The 22,692-nt window shown below is 38.6% G+C and overlaps 1 protein-coding gene across 11 annotated transcripts in view; it reads left to right on the forward strand.

Moving 5' to 3' along the window:
* The window catches only part of CEP112 (centrosomal protein 112), a 564,728-nt gene that overhangs the window by 331,440 nt on the left and 210,596 nt on the right, over positions 1-22,692 (forward strand). For all 11 annotated transcript variants that reach the window (XR_004430727.1, XM_033183912.1, XM_033183914.1 and 8 more), the window contains one exon: positions 19,421-19,651. Coding sequence is in view for 10 of the 11 variants with exons in the window: in XM_033183912.1 (XP_033039803.1) it covers positions 19,421-19,651 (231 nt within the window). In the remaining variant the exon portion in view is untranslated. The remainder of the gene's footprint in view (positions 1-19,420; positions 19,652-22,692) is intronic.

Genomic DNA, 22,692 nt, shown 5'->3' on the forward strand with positions numbered 1-22,692 from the left:
GTCTCGATCTCTTCACCTCATAATCTGCTTGCCTCGGCCTCCCAAAGTGCTGGGATTACAGGCGTGAGCCACTGCGCCTGGCTGTGGAGACACTCACCTTTCTAGGAACACCTTTGCCTCAGACTGTGCTGAATTCAAACCTCCTGATAGCCCATCTTCTGCCATTTTGTTTCTTTTTAATCATGCCTATGGCCTGAACCCGTGGTCCTCATGACACACCATTCTCCTGCTTCAAAACAGAGCTGATTAGTATTTAATTATTGTGTTTAATTTGTTAGAAACAAATTAACCATCTGTCATTATTTCTAGTAGTAACTTTTATCTTTGGAAGGCAAAAGCCATGTTTTCTTATAAGGTTAAATTCTTTTATGCTTAAGGTCTTATGGGAGTTGTTTGTAAAATGAAAGAAAATTCTTTTGCATATGACATTTACAAAATAATATTAGGAGACTAAAAGACCATAAATTAAAATAATGTATTTTTTGAATTTATAAGCTTAAATCCAAGTATGTGTATTTATTGTGTCCAGAATAATGAAAATGGAAGAATAATATTGATACATTTCATATGATTTAAAATAATAAATTTGGTGGCCTTAATATTAATAATACATAATTAAAATATATACTAGAACTACTAGTGTGTTATTCTGAAGAGAATATATTATTTTTAAATTAACTTTATTAAATACTAAATAAAAGTAAGGAATAATGAAGCCATGTAGTATTCAAAAACATAATTAGAATTAAGTGTCTCCTATGAAATATTCACAAAAAAAATTGTTGGGATATGTGCATTTCCATAATAAATAGTAGCACTCTTACAGTGTATTAAAAATAATTATTGTCCTAAAATTTAAGAAATTATCTTTTAGAAGCATTCTTCTTGTCAGCTGGGCTTAAAACCTCTGCATCATCTTTTTAAAATTTTTATCTAGTGTCTGATACGTACAAAGAATGTGTGTCATAATTAATATTTAAATACTAATACATACAACAAAATGAACACCATGAACTGACCACTCAAGTTGAGAATTGGAACATTAATATTATTATTATTATTATTATTTTTTTTTTTTGAGGCGGAGTCTTGCTGTATCACCCAAGCTGGAGTCAGTAGCACAATCTTGGCTCACTGCAAGCTCTGCCTCCCAGGTTCACACCATTCTCCTGCCTCAGCCTCCCGGGTAGCTGGGACTACAGGCGCCCGCCACCTCGCCTGGCTAATTTTTTGTATTTTTAGTGGAGACAGGGTTTCACTGCGTTAGCCAGGATGGTCTCGATCTCCTAACCTCGTGATCTGCCCGCCTTGGCCTCCCAAAGTGCTGGGATTACAGGTGTGGGCCACCACACCCGGCCAAGAATTGGAACATTATTAAAACTGCTGCCTGTACCTGTGTGCTCCTTCCTTTCCCATATTCCTGACCACCCTGCCCCAGAGGTAACCATTATTCATAATTGTGTGTCAATAGTTACCTAATAATGTTTTATGGCTTTATTGTACATAAATATATATTCTCTGAACAAAATATTATTTTTATTTTGTTTTTGAACTTTGTAAAAATGGTTGCATGTTGTAGATAATCTGATTTGCATTTTTCGTTCAGTAACTTACATTTAAGATTCACCCATTGTGTTGTGCACAGCTCTGGTTAATTCATTTTGCTGTATATAATACCCCACTGTATCAAGATAAATCTTGACAGCCATGAGGGACCAGTTGAGTTATGTAGTTCTTCAAATGCTGCTGCCTGCATTCTTGGGCATGTGCCTGGTGTTCATGTGTAAGAGATTCTCGACAGATTGCTAGGATATAGCTTATGAACATGTCCAACTTTCCGAGGTAGTGCCAATTTAACTTACAGTAAGGTTTTATCATATTACAACCAAATAAGTAACGTGTAAGAATACCCATTGATACACATTCTTGCCAACATTTGGTATTGTCAGACTTCTTAATTTTTGCAAATATGGTGATTGTAAAATGATACCAAAATAGCCTTAATTTGCATTTGTGATGACTAATGAAGTTGGGCACCTTTTCATGTTTACCTATTAAAATGTTGCCTTTTATGATGCGCCTGGTCATGTATTGTTTTACTTATTTTCTGTTGGGTTATTTATCTTGTACTTGTTGATATACTTTAGACATTCTGGAAAATATTCTTTTGTAAGTTACGTATGTTGCAGATGTTCCCTTCCAGTTTGTGATTTAGTTTTCTGTTCTCTTTCTTGTGTCTTTTGATGAACAAAGGTTCTTAATTGCATTGCAATCTAATTCATCAGTCTTTTCAAGTTAGTGCCCTTTAAGTCATGCCTTTCCTTACTTTGAAGTCATAAAGCCATCTCCCATATTTTTAAAAGTTTTGTCTCACATTTGGTCTCTTATCCACTAAGAACTGATTTTTAAAAAAGTTTTATTGAGATATAATTGCCATACCATATAATTCACCTGTTGACACTGTACAATTCAGTGGTTTTCAGTATCTTCAGGATTGCGAAACCATCATCACCATTAACTGTATCACCTCTGTCCAAAAACTCAGACCCATTAGTGGTCACTCTTCATTTCCACTCAATACTCCCAGACCTAGGCAATCTGCTAATCTAATCTATCTCTATAGATATGCCTGTTTCAGATATTTCATGTAAAATATTGGAATCACACAGTATGTTGTGACTGGCTTCCTTCACTCAGCATGTTTTCAAGGTTCATTCATACTGTAGCATGTGTTAGTTCTGCATTTCTCTTTATTGCTGAATAATATTACCCCGTGTGGATATGCTGTATTTCATTGGTCCGTTCATCAGTTGATGGACATTGTGGTTGTTTCTCCTTTGGGGCTGTTATGAGTATTGCTGCTATGAACATTCATGTTACAAGTTTTTGAGTTAACATGGTTATATTTCTCTTGGATATAGACCTAAAAATGGAAATAACTTATTTTTGTCTATTGTGTAAGATAGGGGCCTGCTTTTATTTTTCCCCATATGAATAACTTCTTGTGTCAGCATAATTTTTAGAATACATTGGCTTGTCCCATCCCCACAACACTGTAATACCAGCTCTGTCCAATAGTGAGCCTGTTTCTAGGCTCTCAATTCTGTTTCATTGGTCGCCTTTTTTCTGTTCTCTATGATAAGACTATACTGTGTTGATTATGATAACATTATGTTAGACCCACATTTCTTGTAGGGAATATCACACCACCTTTTTCTTTTTAGGGGTGTCATGGTACTATGTTTGTCCCTGTACCTTTTAAATTCACCTTGTCAGGTTTCCTGAAAACTCTTCTTGAAGTTTTAATTGGACTTACACTCTAGATTGATCTGCAGAGAACTGATGAAGAGACGTTCATCACCCTGATATATCTCTTAGTTATTTAGATCGTCCTTTTATGTCTTCCAGAAAGCCTTATATTTTTTTCCCTAAGGTTTTGCACATCTTTTGATAGGCTTATTTATAAGATTCTTTATTTGTTGTCATAGTTGTAGATGTTTTATAATTTTTTTGCTGATGTATAAAAATTGCAGTTGATTTTTTAACATTGATCATTTATTCAGACATCGTTCTAAGCTCTTATTTCTAATAATTTGTACATTCCTTTTCATTTTTTACGTATACCATCATGACATCTATTATTAAAGACAGGTTTTTTTTTTGTTTTTTTTTTTTGTTTTTTTTTTTTTTGAGATGGAGTAGCGCACTGTCTCCTGGGCTGGAGTGCCATGGTGCAATCTTAACTCACTGCAACCTCTGTCTCCCAAGTTAAAGTGATTCTCCTGCCTCAGCCTCCCAAGTAGCTGGGATTACAGGCACCTACCACCATGCCCAGCTAATTTTGTGTGTGTGTGTGTGTGTGTGTGTGTGTGTATGTGTTTTTAATAGAGACGGGATTTCACTATTGGCCAGGCTGGTCTCAAACTCCTGACCTCATGATCCACCTACCTACCTTGGCCTCCCAAAGTGCTGGAATTACAGGTGTGAGCCACCGTGCCTGGCCCAGTTTTGTTTTTATGTTCTTGTCATACTCTTGTGAATACGAGTAATGATGGTAGACATTGTTTTCTTCTTCCTAGTTTAAAAGGGATATTTTAAAACTTCACAATAAAGAATGAATGAAATTTGATGACTCTTTTGGCAAATACCTTTTATCTGGTTAAATGATCTTTTCTATTTCTATTTTGCTAAGAATTTTTGTTGTTAAATTTTATCAAATGTTTTTCTATGTATTCAGATAATCATAACGTTTTCTGTTTTCTTTTGGGACGGAGTATCACCCTGTCACCCAGGCTGGAGTGCAATGACATGATCTCAGCTCACTGCAACCTCCGCCTCCTGGGTTCAAATGATTCTCCTGCCTCAGCCTCCCGAGTAGCTGGGATTACAGGCACCCGCCACCCCATCCAGCTAATTTTTGTATTTTTAGTAGAGATGGGGTTTCACCATGTTGCCAGGCTGGTCTTCAGCTCCTGACCTCGTGATCTGCCCACCTCGGCCTCCCAAAGTGCTAGGACTACAGGCATAAGTCACGACACCTGGCCAGTGTTTTTTCTTTTAATGCGTTAATGGAGTAAATTATATTATAGGTTATTTTCAAATGTTACATCAACCTTAGGTTACATTCAATTTTTTTCCGTAAGATAAAATTAAGGTAAAATTAAAAGCACTTTGAATTGATCTCTGGAAGGAGACCCAAGATACGTTTGACACTTTTTACATTGGTACTATTTTGGGTGAGGATGAGGTAGTTATTGATGACAGTCAGGGGTGAGTGGAAGATAGTTTACCGTATCTACTTTTGTGGCTTATAAATTCTTATCAATGTCAACCTATTTCCTAATCAAAAATAAATTCATAACATTTAAATTAAAATAGTTAGAAATAATTGATAATGAAAATCAGTTTCTCAAATCTTGAAGGATGAAGCTAAAATGAGAGAAATGGGTACACTTAACCTGCCATTTATTTTTAAATGGTTAATTGTTAATGAGGTAGGCAACCAGCTTAAGAAGTTAGAAAAATGAAGCAATTTCTGGTAGGACTGATCAAAGAACAAAGTGCAAATAAACAATATTGGGAATAAAAATAAAGCTATGGTAATGTTATCAAAAGATATATTAATAACATTAAATTCTAAAAAGGCTATATTGCAGATCATCAGAGATTAAAAAATAAGATATTAAAAAGGCATCATGCCAATAATTGGAGAACCTAGATGAAATGGACAGATTTCCAGGAATACATAAAATGTCACAAGATGAAACAGAAAGCTAAATAATCTAATCTAATTAAGCAAATTTTAAAAACAGTTAAAAATCTTTCAACAAAGAAAACACTGAGTTCATGTAATTTTACAGGTGAGCGCTGTAAAAATCTCCCATGGGACAGGTCACTCTAGTCTTTTACAAACTTTTCCAGAGAAGAGAGAAAGAGAAAAATACTCTCAAACCAATTTAAGAGATTATAATATTGATACCAAAAGATGACTGATACAGGAAAAGAAATAAAAGATTCCAGGCCAACTCACTCATGAACACACACATACAAATTATTAGCAAGTCAAGTCCAATAATGTGTAAAAATAAAGTATGTAATCACCAAGTTGTAGAGAATGCAAGGACATAAAAATTTATAAATGCCAACAAATATCAAATTTAGATGAAGAGGAAAAATTCCTAAACTATAAAAATTTACCAAAACTGACTCTGTAAAAGACTGGAAAATGTGAATCATCCTATAACCATCAGAAAAATTAAAATAGTAGTCAAAATTTTTTCCAGATATAAAATACCAAGCCCAGATGGCCCTACTGGCCAGTTCCAATAAATATTTAGGAAACAAATAGCTCATCTTATACTGATTCTTTCAGAGGATAAAAAAGGTAGCATCATTCAGCAACTCAATTTATGAGACTAGCATAACATCAATTAAAAAATATGCCAAGGGCCGGGCGCGGTGGCTCAAGCCTGTAATCCCAGCACTTTGGGAGGCCGAGACGGGCGGATCACGAGGTCAGGAGATCGAGACCATCCTGGCTAACACGGTGAAACCCCGTCTCTACTAAAAATACAAAAACTAGCCGGGCGAGGTGGCGGGCGCCTGTAGTCCCAGCTACTCGGGAGGCTGAGGCAGGAGAATGGCGTAAACCCGGGAGGCGGAGCTTGCAGTGAGCTGAGATCCGGCCACTGCACTCCAGTCCGGGCGACAGAGCGAGACTGCGCCTCAAAAAAAAAAAAAAATAAATATGCCAAGGAGAGTCCAGAAAAAAACACCTCAGGTCAATCTCTCAAAAATCATTAGCAAATTATTAGCAGACTGAATCCAGTAATATTATCTTACAGAAAAAATTGAATGTAACCTAAGGTTGATGTAACGTTTGAAAATAACCTATAATATAATTTGCTCTATTAATGCATTAAAAGAAGAAACACTGGCCGGGTGCGGTGGCTTATGCCTGGAGTCCTAGCACTTTGGGAGGCCGAGGTGGGCGGATCACGAGGTCAGGAGTTCGAGACCAGCCTGGCAACATCGTGAGACCCTGTCTCTACTGAAAATACAAAAATTAGCTGTGTAGGGTGGCTGTCATCCCAGCTACTCGGGAGGCTGAGGCAGGAGAATCATTTGAACCCAGGAGGCAGAGGTTGCAGTGAGCCGAGATCACACCATTGCACTCCAGCCTGGGTATGCGTGGCCGGGTGCAGTGGCTCATACCTGTAATCCCACCACTTTGGGCAACCAAGGCAGAAGGATCACTTGAGCCCAGGAGTTTGAGACCAGCCTGCACCACATAACAAGACCCTATCACTACAGAAAATTAAAAAAAATTATTTAAATTAGCTGGACGTAGTGGTGCATGCCTGTAGTCCCAGCTGCTTTAGGAGGGAGGCAGGAGAATCACTTGAGCCCAGGAGCTCAAGGATACAGTGAACTATGAGTGTGCCACTGCACTCCAGCCTGGGTGGCAGAGTAAGACGCTGTTTCTAAATATCTAGATAGATAGATGACTGATAGAAAAATAGATAGTGTTTTTTTTTTTAATTTCAAATTATATAGGGAGAGTTTCCCACTGACTAGCTGCTGTCTCTAAATAAATAAATAAATAAATAAATAAATGTGTGTTTTGTAATTTCAAAGTATATGGGGATTGTTTGCAGTTACAAATATGACCATTTTGTAGAACCAAGCTGACTTGTCTTCCCCCCCCACACACAAAAAAACAAAAACAAATATACAGATCTTCACCAACAGCAACCCAGAGCTCAAGCATGAGTATGAGAGAGTTCCTGGGGCCATAGAGAAGTGGAAACATACTGAGCGGACAGTAGGATCATTGGACTTTCACATCTGCAGTACCCTTCTCCCCATTCTGCCAGGCACCAACTGCATGAAAAATCTCCCCTCAACTCACAGTTTCTGTACTGGAAAAAGAGAAATTGAGGTGGTCAGCCAATTTCCCCACTTTCTTGGGTTCCCTGGCAGGAGATCAGTCCTTTCCTTAACCCATGGATAGCTTTATGACTGAAGGGAGAACTCCTCCTGAGGACAGGCAAAGATAAACAGGGAAGGTGGGACTACCCACCTTCGGCCAAAGGACGCCAGATATGAGTGTCTGTAGAACGTATGTTTTCCACGTGCCCCGGACAGAACCTGGCAGAAACCTTTAGCCAGCCTTCCCACACTGCTGGGATAATCACTCCAGGACTTCCACTATTTGGGAAAGGCAGTGTTTCCACTATTTACTAGAGTCAAGGCGAACCTGGGTTTCAGGTGTCATCTAGAGCTAAAGAAGAGAAACCTAGCAATGAAGATTCACTAAGCAAGTGTATTCAATCAAAACCCAAATGATCTGGACAGAGAAAACTGTATAAATAATCTTTCAATGCAAAGATATAGACACATACCCACAAGAAACAATAGCAAACGGTACCAAAAGGACAAAGCAAAAATCCAGTGACTGACTTGAACAAAAGGGCCGTTTGTGAGCTCTCTATCCGACAATTCAAAATAGCAGTTCTGCATGGACACACAGAGGGGAACAACAGACGCTGGGGCCTGTCGGAAGCTAGAGGGAGGGAGGAGGGAGAGAATCAGGAAAAATAACTACTGGGTAGCACTAGGCTTAATACCAGGGTGACAGAATAATCTGTACAACAAATCCCCATGACGCAAGTTTACTTCTATAATAAATGTGCACACGTACCCCGAACTTAAAAGTTTTTTTAAAATAGCAGTTTTAATGAAACTCAGTGACCTGCAAGATAACACAGGAAAACAATTCAGACACTTATCAGAGAAATTTGACAAAGGAAATAATTTGAAAAATCAAACAGAAATCTTGGAACTGAGAAATACATTTACTAAACTGAAAATTTCTATACAGGCTCTCAATAGAATAAGCAGAGAAAATAATCAGTAAGCTTGAAGCCTGGCTATTTGAAAATACACAGTCAGAGGAGAAAAAAGAAAAAATGAAAAGGAATGAAGGTACAGAAAGTTACCTCAAAAGACCAAATCTAAGTATTGTTACTGGCATTGAAGAGGGAGCTGACCGAGAACAAGGGGTAGAAAGATTATTCAAAGAAATAATAACAGAAAACTTTCCTGAGAAAGATATAAATATCCATGAACATGAAGGTCTTAGAACACCAAGCAGATGCAACCCAAATGAGACTACTCCAAGGCATTTAATCAAACTCTCAAAGGTCAAGGCAAAGAGAAGATCCTAAAAGCAGTGAGAAATAAGAAGTAAATAACAGGCTGTCAAGCCTGTAATCCCAGCACTTTGGGAGGCCGAGACGGGTGGATCACGAGGTCAGGAGATCGAGACCATCCTGGCTAACACGGCGAAACCCCTTCTCTACTAAAAATACAAAAACTAGCTGGGCGAGGTGGCGGGCGCCTGTAGTCCCAGCTACTCGGGAGGCTGAGGCAGGAGAATGGCGTAAACCCGGGAGGCGGAGCTTGCAGTGAGCTGAGATCCAGCCACTGCACTCCAGTCCGGGAGACAGAGCGAGACTCCGCCTCAAAAAAAAAAAAAAAAAAAAAAAAATAACAGGCTGGGCACGGTGGCTCATGTCTGTAATCCCAGCACTTTGAGAGACCAAAACAGGCAGATCACTTGAGTCCAGGAGTTTGAGACCAGCCTGGGCAACATGGTGAAACCCCATCTCTATAAAAATACAAAAATTAGCCAGGCACAGTGGCCTGAGCCTGTAGTTTCAGCTACTTGGGAGGCTGAGGTGGGAGGATTGCTTGCACCCTAGTGGTGGAGGTTGCAGTGAGCCGAAATTGTGCCGTTGCACTCCAGCCTGGGTGACAGAGTGAGACTTCATCTCAAAAAGCAAATAACATAAAGGAGCTCCAATTCATTTGGCAACAGGCTTCTCAGTGGAAACCATACAGGCCAGGAGGGAGTGGAATGATAGTTTCAAAGTGCTCAGGAAAAAACAAAAAACTGTCACCTAAGAATATTGTATCCAGGAAAATTGTCATGTCATCCAAATGTGAGGAAGAGTTAAAGTTGTTCACAGACAAAAGCTGAGAGAATTCACCACCACCAGACCCATCTTGCAAGAAATGCTAAAGGGTGTTTCTTCAAACTGAAGGAAAAAAATAATGTGCAAAAGAAAACTTTTAAAGGCATGAAACCCCTGGTTTAACGTACTTTAATTAAGTATATGGACAAACGATTAATACTCTCTTACTGTATGTGTGGTATGCAATTCACTCATAACTCTAGTAGAAAACCCCAAAGACAAATCGATCAGAATAATAGCCACAACAATCTGTTAAGACATAGGTGATTTTAAACTATATAAATTGAGAACAACCAAAATGTTTGTTGTGTATGTGTGTTGGGGTTGGGTGGAGTTAAAGTGTAGAATTTTTTGTGTTTCTTTTTGTCTTTGTTTTTCTTTTATTTGTATCTAAGATAAGTTGTCATCTCTTTAAAATAACTTGTTATATCCACAAAGTATATGGGGAATTATTTTTGCTTTTATTTGTGTTATTTTGTCATTGGTTTCTCACTTAATTGCAGTGTTGTCAAAAATGTCTCTGATACCACCAATTTCTTGCAGTGTGTTGACACTTGTATTTATATATACATATAAATATAAACTTGCTTCACAGTTTCATAACTTTCCACATATGGATTTTATATATTAAGTTCTTTCATTTAATAGTCTATTTATTCTATAAATAGTTAATACATTTTTCATGAATGATGAAATCTCCTACGAGAATGGATTTGTCTGTTTTCCCTGTAGTTCGAATTAAGTTTGTTGTATATTTTTGATACAAGTTCTTTATCAACATATATGCTTTGCAAATATTTTTTCCCAGTCTGTGGCTTATCTTTTCATTCTTTTAACTGTGTCTTTCACAGAGCAGAAGTTTTCAAAATTTTAATACTGTCCAACTTAACAATATTTTTCCTTCATGGATTATGTTAGTGTTGTATCTAAAAACACATTGTCATATCCAAGGTCCACTAGATTTTTTCCTTTGTTTTCTTCTATAAGTTTTAACGTTTTGTGTTTTACATTTTGGTTTATGATACATTTTGAGTTTTTGTGAAATGTGTGAGATATAAACTTTATGTCTAGATTTTTTTTTTTTTTGCATTTGGATATTTAAATTGTTACAGCACCATTTGTTGAAAAATTCTTTTCTATTTAATTGCCTTTGCTTGATTGTCAAAGATCTGTTGATTCTATTTTTGTGGGTCTATTACTGGGCCCTCTATTCTGTTTCATTAATCTATCTGTTTTTTTTTTTTTTTTGACAATACCATGTTGTTACTGTCTTGATTAATAGAGCTTTATTGTAAGTCTTGAAATCAGGTAATTTGAATCCTCCAACCTTGTTCTTTTCTTCAGTATTATGTTGGTTATTCCAGGTCTTTTGGCTTCCCATGTGAGTTTTAGTATCAGGTCATTGCTAGAGGTTTATTTGCCTCATGGTGCTGCAGACTGTATAAGCATGGCATCAGCCTCTGCTTCTGTTGAGGGCCTCAGGAAGCTTCCACTCATGGCAGAAAGTGAAGGAAGAGCAGGCACGTCATATGACGAGAGAGGAAACAAAAGAACGTGAGGAGAAGATGCCAGACTCCTTTAAACAACTGACTCTTGCATGAACAGAGAACTCTTTCCTCATTACCACGAGGATGGCACCAAGCCATTAGTGAGGGATCCACCCCCATGGCCCAAACACCTCCCACCAGGCCCCACCTTCAACATTTTAGATCACGTTTTAACCTGAGATTTTCAGGGACAAACATTCAAACTATATCATCTTTCTTCACAGTTTCATATTTTTCTGCATATAGATCTTATGCATTAAGTTCTTTCATTTAATTTTCTATTTTTTCGATAAATCATTAATGTTTTTTATTTGTTTGTTCGTTTTCTTGAGACAGAGTCTCACTCTGTCGCCACGCTGGAGTGCAGTGGCATGATCTAGGCTCACTGCAACCTCCGACTCCCTGGTTCAAATGATTCTCCTACCTCAGCCTCCTGAGTAGCTGGGATTACAGGTATGCACCACCATGCCCAGCTAATTTTTGTATTTTTAGTAGAGATGAGTTTTCACCATGTTGGCCAGGATGGTCCCAGTCTCCTGACCTCTCGTGATCCACCCCTCTCAGTCTCCCAAAGTGCTGGGATTACAGGTGTGAACCACTGTGCGCAGCCAATTCATTTTTCAGTATAATTTTTCTATTTGAACATCACTGTTGAACTAAAGTCATTGCATACTGCCTATTGCTGGCAATTAAAAATGTTTTCCTCTCAGTTACCAAAACATACACTGTTGTTCACACTGGAAATGGATTCAGTGTTTCTGTAAAGCAACTAGGAAAAAACATTACAAAGGTATTCCTGTACTTTGACTTAACTCTCTCTTTTTGGGCCTCCCCATTTTCTGCCACACAATAATACTGAATTAAGCCAATTGACCCTACACTGACCTCTCAATATTCAAATGAAAAGAAGAGTCACACATCTCTCACTTAAAATCAAAAGCTAGAAATGATTGCACTTAGAAAGGAAGGCATGTTGAAAGCCAAGACAGGTTGAAAGTTGTCTTGTGCCAAATAGTTAGCCAAGTTGTGAATGCAAAGGAAAAGTTCTTGAATGAAATTAAATAACTAAAACTGCTACTCTAGTGAACACATGAATGATAAGAAAAAAAAAAAAAAAACAGCATTATTGCTGACACAGAGCAAGTTTTCGACATCTAAATAGAAGATCAAGCCAGCCACAATATTCCCTTAAGCCAAAGCCTCATTCAAAGAAAGACCTTAGTTCTCTTCAATTCTTTGAAGGCTGAGTGAGGTGAGGAGGCTGTGGAAGAAAAGTCTGGAGCTAGCAGAAGTTGGTTTATGAGGTTTAAGGAAAGAAGTCATTTCCATAGCATAGAAGTGCAAGGTGAAGCAGTAAGTGCTAATGTAGAAGTTGCATCTAACTATTCAGAAGATCTAGCTGAGATCATTGATGGAAGTAGCTATATTAAACAACAGATTTTCAGTGTAGCCAAAGAGCCTTCTTTTAGAAGAAGATGCCATCTAGGACTTTCATAGCTACAGAGGAGAAGTCAGTGCCTGGCTTCAAAACTTCAAAGGACAGGCTGTCTGTCTTGTTAGGAGTTAATGCAGCTGGTGACTTTAAGTTGAAGCCAGTACTCATTTATCATTTTGAAAATCCTAGGGCCTTTAAGAATGATGCTAAATCTAATATGCCAGTGCTTTCTAAATGAAGTAAGAGCCTAGATGACAGCACATCTGTTTAGAGACCAGTTTACTGAATATTGTAAGCCTACTCTTAAGACCTACTGCTTAGAAAAAAAGATTCCTTCCAGTAATTACTGTGCATTGACAATGCACCTGGTCACCCAAGAGCTCTGATGGAGATGTACAAGGAAATGAATGTCATTTTCATGCCTGCTAATGCAACATCCATTCTGTTGTCCGTGGATCAAGGAGTCATTTTAACTTTGAAGTCTTATTATGTAAGAAATATATTTCATAAGGTTATAACTGCTATAGATAGTAATTTCTCTGATGGATCTGGGCAAAGTAAATTGAAAACCTTCCGGAAAAGACTCACCATTCCAGATGCCATTAAGAACATTTGTGATTCATGGGAGGGGGTCAAAATATCAGTATTAACAGGATTTGGAAGAAGTTGATTCCAACCCTCATGGATGACTTTGAGGGGTTCAAGACTTCAGTGGAAGTCACCGCAGGTGTGATGGAAATAGCAAGTGATCTATAACTAGAAATGGTGCCTGAAAATGTGACTGAATTGCTGTAATTTGAAGTCATCTGCTGCAGTCTCAAGATCAATCTTGAATGGATGAGGAGCTGTTTCTTATGGGTGATCAATGAAAGTATTGAGATGGAATCTCTACCTGGTGAAGATGCTGGGAACACTGTTGACCTGACAATACAAGATTTAGAATATTAGATAAACTTAGTTGATAAAGCAGTAGCAGGTTTGAGAGGATTTACTTCCATTTAGAAGAAAGTTCTACTGTGGATAAAATGCCACAAAACAGCTTTGCATGCTACAGAGAAATCTTTTGTGAATGGAAATCAATCAACATGGCAAACTTCATTTTTGTCTTATTTTAAGAAATTGGCACAGTCGCCTAGCCTCCAACAACCACCACCATGGTCCATTAGCGAGCCATCAATATCAAGACAAGACTCTTCACCAGCAAAAAGATTAGGACTTAAGAATGACTTCGATGATTGTTAACACTTCTTAGCAATAAAGTATTTTAAATGAAGGAATGCACATTGTTTTTTAGACATAATGCTCACTGAATAAACTGCAAGCTTATCCAACCCACCTTATTTTGTTGTTGTTGTTCTGTTTTGTTTTGCTTTAGGCTTTTAGCAGCCAGAAGCCATGGTTTTTAAGTTTCTGTCTCTAGTGATAAGCAGAAAAGAGGGATGAGGAAGGGGCTTTACTGGCCCAACCAGAAACAGAAACTAAGAACCCATGACTGTGTTCTCTCCCTTGGACACTCCTGAATAGTCTATAACTTTTTTTTTTTTTTTTTTTTTTGAGGCGGAGTCTCGCTCTGTCGCCCGGACTGGAGTGCAGTGGCCGGATCTCAGCTCACTGCAAGCTCCGCCTCCCGGGTTTACGCCATTCTCCTGCCTCAGCCTCCTGAGTAGCTGGGACTACAGGCGCCCGCCACCTCGCCCAGCTAGTTTTTTTTGTATTTTTAGTAGAGATGGGGTTTCACCGTGTTAGCCAGGAAGGTCTCGATCTCCTGACCTCGTGATCCGCCCGTCTCGGCCTCCCAAAGTGCTGGGATTACAGGCTTGAGCCACCGCGCCCGGCCTGTCTATAACTTTTATATGCACTGGGAAACCAACCAATTTATGTGACTCACTTTATTGAGATATTTGCTTCATTGCAGTATTCACTTCACTGCAATATTTGCTTTATTGAGGTGGTCAGGAACCAAACCCACAATATCTCTGTGATATGCCTGGACTGGAAGGATGAAATACCAGGGAGCCACTAAATATGACAAATATGCTAATAAATGGGAATTAAATTAAAAATGGGTACATAAAACACTTTTATGTACATTGACAGAGATTGAAATTCAATTTGGGATGGTCTCAGTGCTTTTGGAAAACTAACATTTTTCCTCATTTTAAAAAATTGTCCTAATGGGCATAATGTATAATATTTGGTTGGTGGTTATGCCAAAAGCCCAGATTTTCCCCACTATGCAATATACCCAAGTAACAAAACTGCACTTGTGCTCCCAAATCTATAAAAATGTCTGTAGTTTTTAATTTTCAAAAGCAGACATTATGGCCTTATGGCTTTTGGATGTTAACTTTGTACTAACCATAGTGAAAACTGGGGGATAGAAATGCATAATAACAAATTAATAAAGTACAATAAATATGTACTCTTTATGAGAAATTCTTAATACTTTGAGATGATGCAGTATATGATAAAAAGCAGACTTTCAAATCAGCCTGAGCTTGGATAAAATCTTACCATATCTATTTTTCTCAGACTCCATTATTTAGATGTCGCTTCCTCTGTCCTCCACAAATACTAGCTTTTCTTTTACGTTTTCTGTATTATTATCTTTCTCTGCTGCCTCCAAGGGAGTTCTTCAGTCTTACCATCCTTCCAATGCACAATTCTATTCTTTGGCTCTAGCTAACTTGCTCTTTTTCCTATCATTTTCACTTTTTCCTTCTTTTATGACTTATTAATTGCAGCTTCATGTCTGTAACTTCTTCCATTACACTTTTCAGCATATTGAGTATTTATGTTACTATTTGTGTGTTTATTATGGACTTTTTTTGGAGGGAGGATCTCCTTCTGTCACCCAGGCTGGAGTGGTTCACTGCACCCTCCTGGGCTCAACTGATCCTCTCTCCTCAGCCTCCTGAGTAGCTGGGACTACAGGCACACCCCACCACACCTAACTAATTTTTGTATTATCTGTAGAGAAGGAGCTTCACTATATTGCCAAGGCTGGTTTTGAACTCCTAGGCTCAAGCAATCCACCTGCCTTGGCCTCTCAAAGTGCTGCGATTACAGGCATAAGCCAATACACCCGGCCTATTATGCACTTAAAAAATTCTTGTTTCATCTGTTCCAATTATACTGCTTCAGATAATATATGTTATTTAGGTGTCTCTTTTTGGTAGTAGTTTTGCTCCTCAGGTTTATTTACTTTGGCCAGGGAGCCCATTTTCCCCTGGGACTATCAGATATCCTGACTGGGAAAGAGCAGAAGGCCCACCCTTAGTCCCTGAACTGTTGGATGAGCTTATGGAAGGAGGAGATTATGAACCCCAAGACAGAGCCCTTCATTGCTGTACCACTCCCTTTCACAGTTACTTCATCAGGAAAACCTGCTGCTCGGGAATTTACCTAAGCTCCTAGAAATAAGTGTCTAATGACTAAGTCATTAGTCCTGGGCATGGAAGGGGGAATTCCCAGGAAGTTCACAGAAGTCTGCGCCTGTTTTCTTCAATTCCTTACCCAAGGAAGGCTTTACTTTCCTTGGTATTGATGGACTGATGTCAACATCACGTTGAGTTCTTGCTCCCAGCATGGTAATGGAACAGATATGATTTTACCTGGTAACAAAAGAGAGAGACAAGAGCAGAAAGTAAAGCATTCCTGCAACCCACCTTCTTACAGCAGTTTTCTATTACTTTCTTCCCCAGGCTGCACCCCCTTCCCTTTTGCACAGGTATATTCTCCAGTTTGGGACTGTTGTTATTTCACCCAGGAGCTTCTCAGAATTTGCTTTTGTTATGTTTATTATTGTTATAATCATTAGTATCTCAGATTCATGCTTCCTGTGCTTTCTCCAGGATTGATTTTGGGGAAGGGAGCCAGCAACCCATCCTTGTCTGCCATGTTGATATCCCTGAGCTTTTTTTTTTTTTTTAAATGTTCTGCCTCCCAAAAACATAACTGTTGTCACTGCTAAAGTCTGTCTGCTTTTAGAAGATGTATCCCCTGTTTCAGAATCTGATTGCATTGACTATCTCTTCTCTTGGGTTCAAAGGAATCATTATAAAACAAAGAACAAAAGGTAAAAGACTGTTTTCATGGACAATTGATCTACAGCTGATTGTAGATATATAGATATGAATCTATGAAATAGAGAAACAAATAAGTGTTAAAATATTTCAGAGATTTCCTGAAGAAAAAATGACTGATTTTTCCACTTCAGGTTTATAAGGATCAGCCTTTTATGTGAAGTCCTCTTACACGTTCCTTTGCGACTAGTCCAAGTAAGCTTTTCTTAGAGAGGCTGGACAAAAACGGAACATTCTATCACCTCCAGCCTCGAAGGCTCAGGTTTTCTTTCCTCTAACATAAATGTTTTTGTTCTAGATGTCCTTTCCAGTCTAGTGTAGAGAGGCCACAGGGTTAATAGTTGAGCTAATGTATACTGAACACTATCCAAAATAAGGAAAAACTTTGTATATTAATATCTATCATACTGGGTTGTTACAAAGATTAAAATAATCTGTATAAGATGTCTGGTGCAAAATAAACACTCAAAATTATAGCAATTATTATTTATCATGTAGAAATCACAAAATTGTTAAAATTAGAAATAGGATGAATATAATATTTATGTTGAAAATGAAATAATTCTTGTAGATATTTTGACCAAAGCAACTTCTCATCATTTAGCTTTGTATTCTTATTCCCAGCATCATAATGTGACATTTGGATTCCTGTCACTTTTTTATCTTTCTGGTTTCCAGTCAAGGAAATGTTGGTTTATGCAGTGCTTGTTGAAGCTACATCAGGCATGAAATGAAACATTTATCATTGTGTTTTGGAAAATGTTGCATTGCTCACTAATGTGTTAGTGGCAATAAGTAAGTGATAGAAGATTTCAACAATGTAACAAACTTGACATGATGGGCATATATAGAATACAGCACTGAAAACTAGAAAATACAGAATACACATTTCTTAGTAATCATACATGAAGCTTTTAAAAAGCTGGCTACCTAACTTGCCATCAAACATTCTCAAAATTTGCAAAGAATTGATGGGAGATAGACTACATTCTTTGGCCATGATGCAATTAAAAGTGAATGACAAAACAATAACCATTGAAGTCCATTTCCTGAGTTGAATGGTATCCCCCTCAAAATTTCCTGTCTACACAGAACCGGAAATAGGATTTTTATTTTTATTTTTATTTTGAGGCAGAGTCTTGCTCTGTCGCCCAGGCTGGAGTGCAGTGGTGCGATTTCAGCTAACTGCAACCTCCACCTCCCAGGTTCAAGCAATTCTGTGCCTCCGCCTCCCGAGCAGCTGGGATTACAGGTGCCTGCCACCACGCCCAGCTAATTTTTGCATTTTCAGTAGAGACAGGGTTTCATATCTTGGCCAGGCTGGTCTTGAACTCCTGACCTTGTGATCCACCCACCTCGGCCTCCCAAAGTGCTGGGATTACAGACGTGAGTCACTGTGCCCGGCCAGAAATAGGATCTTTGCAGATGTAATCAAGTTAAAATTAGGTGATGCTGGATTAAGGTGGGCCCTAAATCCAGCATGACCAGTGTCCTTATAAAACAGAGCACCACAGAGACACAGACATCCAGGGAGAACAAATCCATCTGAAGACAACAGCACTGACTGGAATGATGCATTTACACACCAAGGCACAGTAAGGATTGTCAGGAAATACCAGAAGCTAGGAGACAGGCATGGAACAGCTTCTCCTTCAGAGTTTCCAGAAGGAACCAACTCTGCCAACACCTTGATTTTAAGACTTCCAGCCTCCAGAACTAGGAAAGAATAAAATTCTGTTCTTTTAAGCCATCTAGTTTGTGCTACTTTGTTATGGCAACCCTGGAAAACTAATATGTCCCATATGCTTGGGAATTAAGAAACATACTTCTAAATGGTTCGTAAGTCAAATAAAAAAATCATAATAGAAGTTAAAAAAAATTTTGAACTAAACGATAATGAAAATACCACATATCTAAACCAAAGAGATGGAACTAAATCAATAGTCAGAGAGACATATGCAGTCTTACATTTATAAATCAGAAAAGAAGAAATGATAAAAATAAATGAGTTAAGTATCCAAAATAAGAAGTTAGAAGAAGGAATACAAAATAAACCTTAGGAAAGTAGGAAGAAGGACATAAAAATAAAAGCAGAAATCAATCAATAAAAAGCAAAAATCCAATAGGGAACAATGGATGAATTTCAGGAACATGGTGATGTTGAATATTTGTAAAAGCAAGTTTCAGAAAAATACATGTAATATTCCATTTACATAGATATTAGAAACAAGTAAAACTAAACAATATGTTGTTTAAAGATCCAAATGTATGGTAAAATGTTCCAGGTGGTATTTGCCTCTGAGCTAGGAAGGAATGACATGGGAGTATGGAATGAAGGAAATAGAGGAGGGAGGGAGGGAGGGAGAGAGGAAGGAAGGGAGGGAGGGAGGAGGAGGAGGGAGGAGGAGGAGGGAGGGAGGGAGGGAGGAAGGAAGGAAGGAAGGAAGGAAGGGAGGGAGAGAGGGAAGGAAAGGGAAGGGAGAGAGGGAAAGGAAGGAAGGAAGGAAAAGGAAGGGAAGGGAGAGAGGAAAGGAAAGGGAAGGAAGGAAGGGAAGGGAGAGAGGGAAGGAAAGGGAAGGAAGGAAGGGAGGGAGAGAAGGAAGGAAAGGGAAGAAGGAAGGAAGGAAAAGGAAGGGAAGGGAGAAAGGGAGAGGGAAAGAGGGAGGGAAGGAAGGAAAGAAGGAAGGATGGAGTGCAATCTAAGCTTTCTATTCCATATGTTTATATTTCATTTATTGGCCTTTTGCCCATTGGTTCTTCTTTTGTGACTTCCTATTCATATCCTCTGCCCATTTTTCCATGTTTTAAAACAAGGTTATTGCCGACATGGAGGCCCAGGTTCACAAGTTGAGAGAAGAACTGATCAATGTGAACTCACAGCGGAAACAGCAGCTGGTAGAGCTTGGTCTTCTTCGTGAAGAGGAAAAGCAAAGGGCTACAAGGGAACACGAGATTGTTGTCAGCAAACTGAAGGCTGAATCAGAAAAGATGAAAATAGAGCTGAAAAAGACTCATGCCGCTGAGACAGAGATGACACTGGAAAAGGTAAGATATTTGACTGGTTTTTTAATAGACAGTTGAAACCCATGTTTAAAATCCACTGCCACCACCCTTATATTTAATCTCCAAAAGGTAGTAGACATGGCATTGCTCTTTAAATGTATAAACTCTTCAATCAAGGAATTTAAGTATCTTGCTCCTATGTCTAAGTACCAGTAAAATAATCTAGGGAATTTCCTAACTTTTCCCTTGACTTTCATGGAAGGGATTATATGGAATATCCTATTCCATAGTAATTAAATACACATTGCAATAAAGTGATATTATAATATTGTCAAATATTATTTTGATTAGAAATACTGGGGCTCTATCCCTAAATTTTCCTAGATGGAGACTAAGTTTCAGATCTTCCCTCGGTTGTCTAATAAGCTTTTCTAGATTTTATAGTTTTTTTTATAACAGTGTCACATAAATGATGACTTATTTTCCCAGGTTGATATTTCAGTGGAAATAAGAAAAGTATTTTAGAATTATTTATTATTGGAATAAATGTCAATATAATGTTTATAAACATTTTGATTAGACTTATATTCAAGGTACAATCTCAAATATTCTTTCTTTTGATGTTCAGAAAAAGTATAACTATTTTATTCAGGTACTAAATGTGAATTGCTATTTCCAAAATTGCCTCTGTAGTTTCTTAAGACCAGTCTTTATCTTGGGAATGAAAAACTTGAAAAGGGTAACTTAAGAATCATCTAATTTTGTTTAATTTCTTTCCACCTATCCTTTTTTCTCTTCAAATGGTGTTGAGCCTTTAAAGAGTATGCAATACCATACTAGCCATTACTTCATTGATTTTACATGGACTGAGATCCTAAGGTACTTGCTTTATTGTACCTTAATTCATTTGAAAGTCAGATTTCAGCAGATTTGGCCCTTGACAGCATAGCTCTGAACCCAGAAATAAATAGAAAAAAGGACTATAAATAGGCAGGAGTGAGCCTGACTTCTTGGGGGAACAGCAGGGAAGTGGTGTGTCTGGAAATGATGACTGAGAAGAAGAGGGAAAGTGATGAGGCCAGAGAAGAAACCTGAGGGCATGGGTCCAGGTCAGGTAGGTCTGAGTAGGCCAGTGAGAGGGCTTTGCTTTGACTCTGAGTAGGGGAGCTTGGCAGATTTTGAGCATGGGAGTGACATGATTTGACTCACACTTGAATGGGATGTCATCATCTGCTGTGCTGAGAATAGACTGAATTGACGGCAAAGGAGGAAGTAGAGAGACCGGTTAAAACGCTGTTGCAAAAATATAGAGGAAAGGTAATAGAGGGTTGGGTCTAGCCAGTAGCAGTGAAGTAGTAAAACCTGATCAGATTTGGGATATGTTCTGTAGGTAGAGCTGACAGCATTCACTGTTGCTTCATGGGATATGCTGGGCATGGGGAGTGGCGTGGAGCAGTCACGGGCAGCACCAAGGCTATTTTCCCAAGCCAGTGGGCAGATGGAATTCCTCCTTGCTGAAAGGAAGAAGATTACAAGACCAATAGGTTGGGCCACTCAGGACATGTTCAGGCTAAGTGGATGTTAGTGATAATTCCCTCACAGCAGGATAAAATAATGTCTTGATGCTAAAATATACAGGTCAGGAATTAGGGAATTTTTTTTTTTTTTTTTGAGACAAAGTCTTACTGTGTCACCCAGGCTGGAGTACAGTGGCATGATCTTGGCTCACTGCAACTTCTACCACCTGGGTTCAAGCGTTCTCCTGCCTCAGCCTCCTGAATAACTGGGATTACAGGCACCCGCCATCACGTCTGGCTAATTTTTGTATTTTTAGTAGAGATGGGGTTTCACCATGTTGGCCAGGATGGTCTCAAACTCCTGACCTTGGGCAGTCCACCCACCTCGACCTCCCAAGGTGCTGGGATTACAGGCGTGAGCCAGCGCACCCGGCCAGGAAATATTCTTATATGGTGTCATCTCAGACTTCGACAACAGCAGATAAAAGAGAGACTGATGGAAAGTGAAAGTGGTGTTGCCACTTACCTTTTCTGTTAACTCTTACACACACCTCACCTTGGCTTCAGTCGACTCTTCTAGTAGTTCAAAGTATTTCTAAGTAAATGTTCTTAAATGGCACAGATACCTGTGCACCTTGATTTAAGAAAATTGGATTTGCCAAAGTCAGACATATAACACATCCAATTTAGGCCTTAATTTTCTTGCATTATATATTCACATTCCAAATGCCTCTTTTTAATAGGAGATGAACTTTGTCAAACGTAGGTTTATACATGATGCTAACTAATTTACAGGGTAAAGATAATTTAAAAATTAGCATTAGAAACCTGAATTTTTATATCCCAGAAAGGCATTATCCCAGGCACTGTGGGTATATAAAAAATGAGGGAGCAGGCCACTGTCCTCAAATAGATAAAATAATAGTGACTGCAAGAAAAATCCTGCAAGTACACTATGCAGATGACTAGAATGCAAGACAGTGTGACTATAGGGAAAATCATTTTCTGCTGAGGAAATCAGGGTAAATTAATTGGGAGAGATGTCATTTGAATGAGACATAAGTAACATAAGTAGGATGTTAACTAGTAGATATGTTGAGTGGCATTCTAAGTTAAAAGAGTAAGGAAAGCAAGAGCAAACAAAACCGTTTCCGTGACATAGAGGTTGATCAAGGAGAGAGCTAGCGACCAAGCCGAGGTAGCTTCGGGATCATCGAAAGTCTCTAAAGCTGTGATAAGCGTTTTTGCTTCATTTGGGTAAACAGTGAGGAGTTGCTGAAGGTTTTGGGGAAATGAAGTGTCAAGATTCCAGTGATTATTAGGAACATCATCCTCTTGCTGTTGGCAAGGTGTGGTAGCAGCAGCAGGAGCTGACAAGGACTGGATTAATCCAGGCAGGAGGTCCTCGAAGGCACAGTAGATGTGCATGAGAAGGCAGTGAGAATGTCGGCAGTAGCAAGGGGACAAAGGGGACGTTTGAAAATCATCATAGAGATAGCACTGATTAGGCTGGTTAAATATAAATCGATGAGGAATGTGGAAGTTTCTGGTCGGAGGAGGAGGAAG

This window comes from Trachypithecus francoisi, unplaced genomic scaffold (assembly GCF_009764315.1).
Source record: "Trachypithecus francoisi isolate TF-2019V2 unplaced genomic scaffold, Tfra_2.0 Lachesis_group20, whole genome shotgun sequence".
NCBI lineage: Eukaryota > Metazoa > Chordata > Mammalia > Primates > Cercopithecidae > Trachypithecus > Trachypithecus francoisi.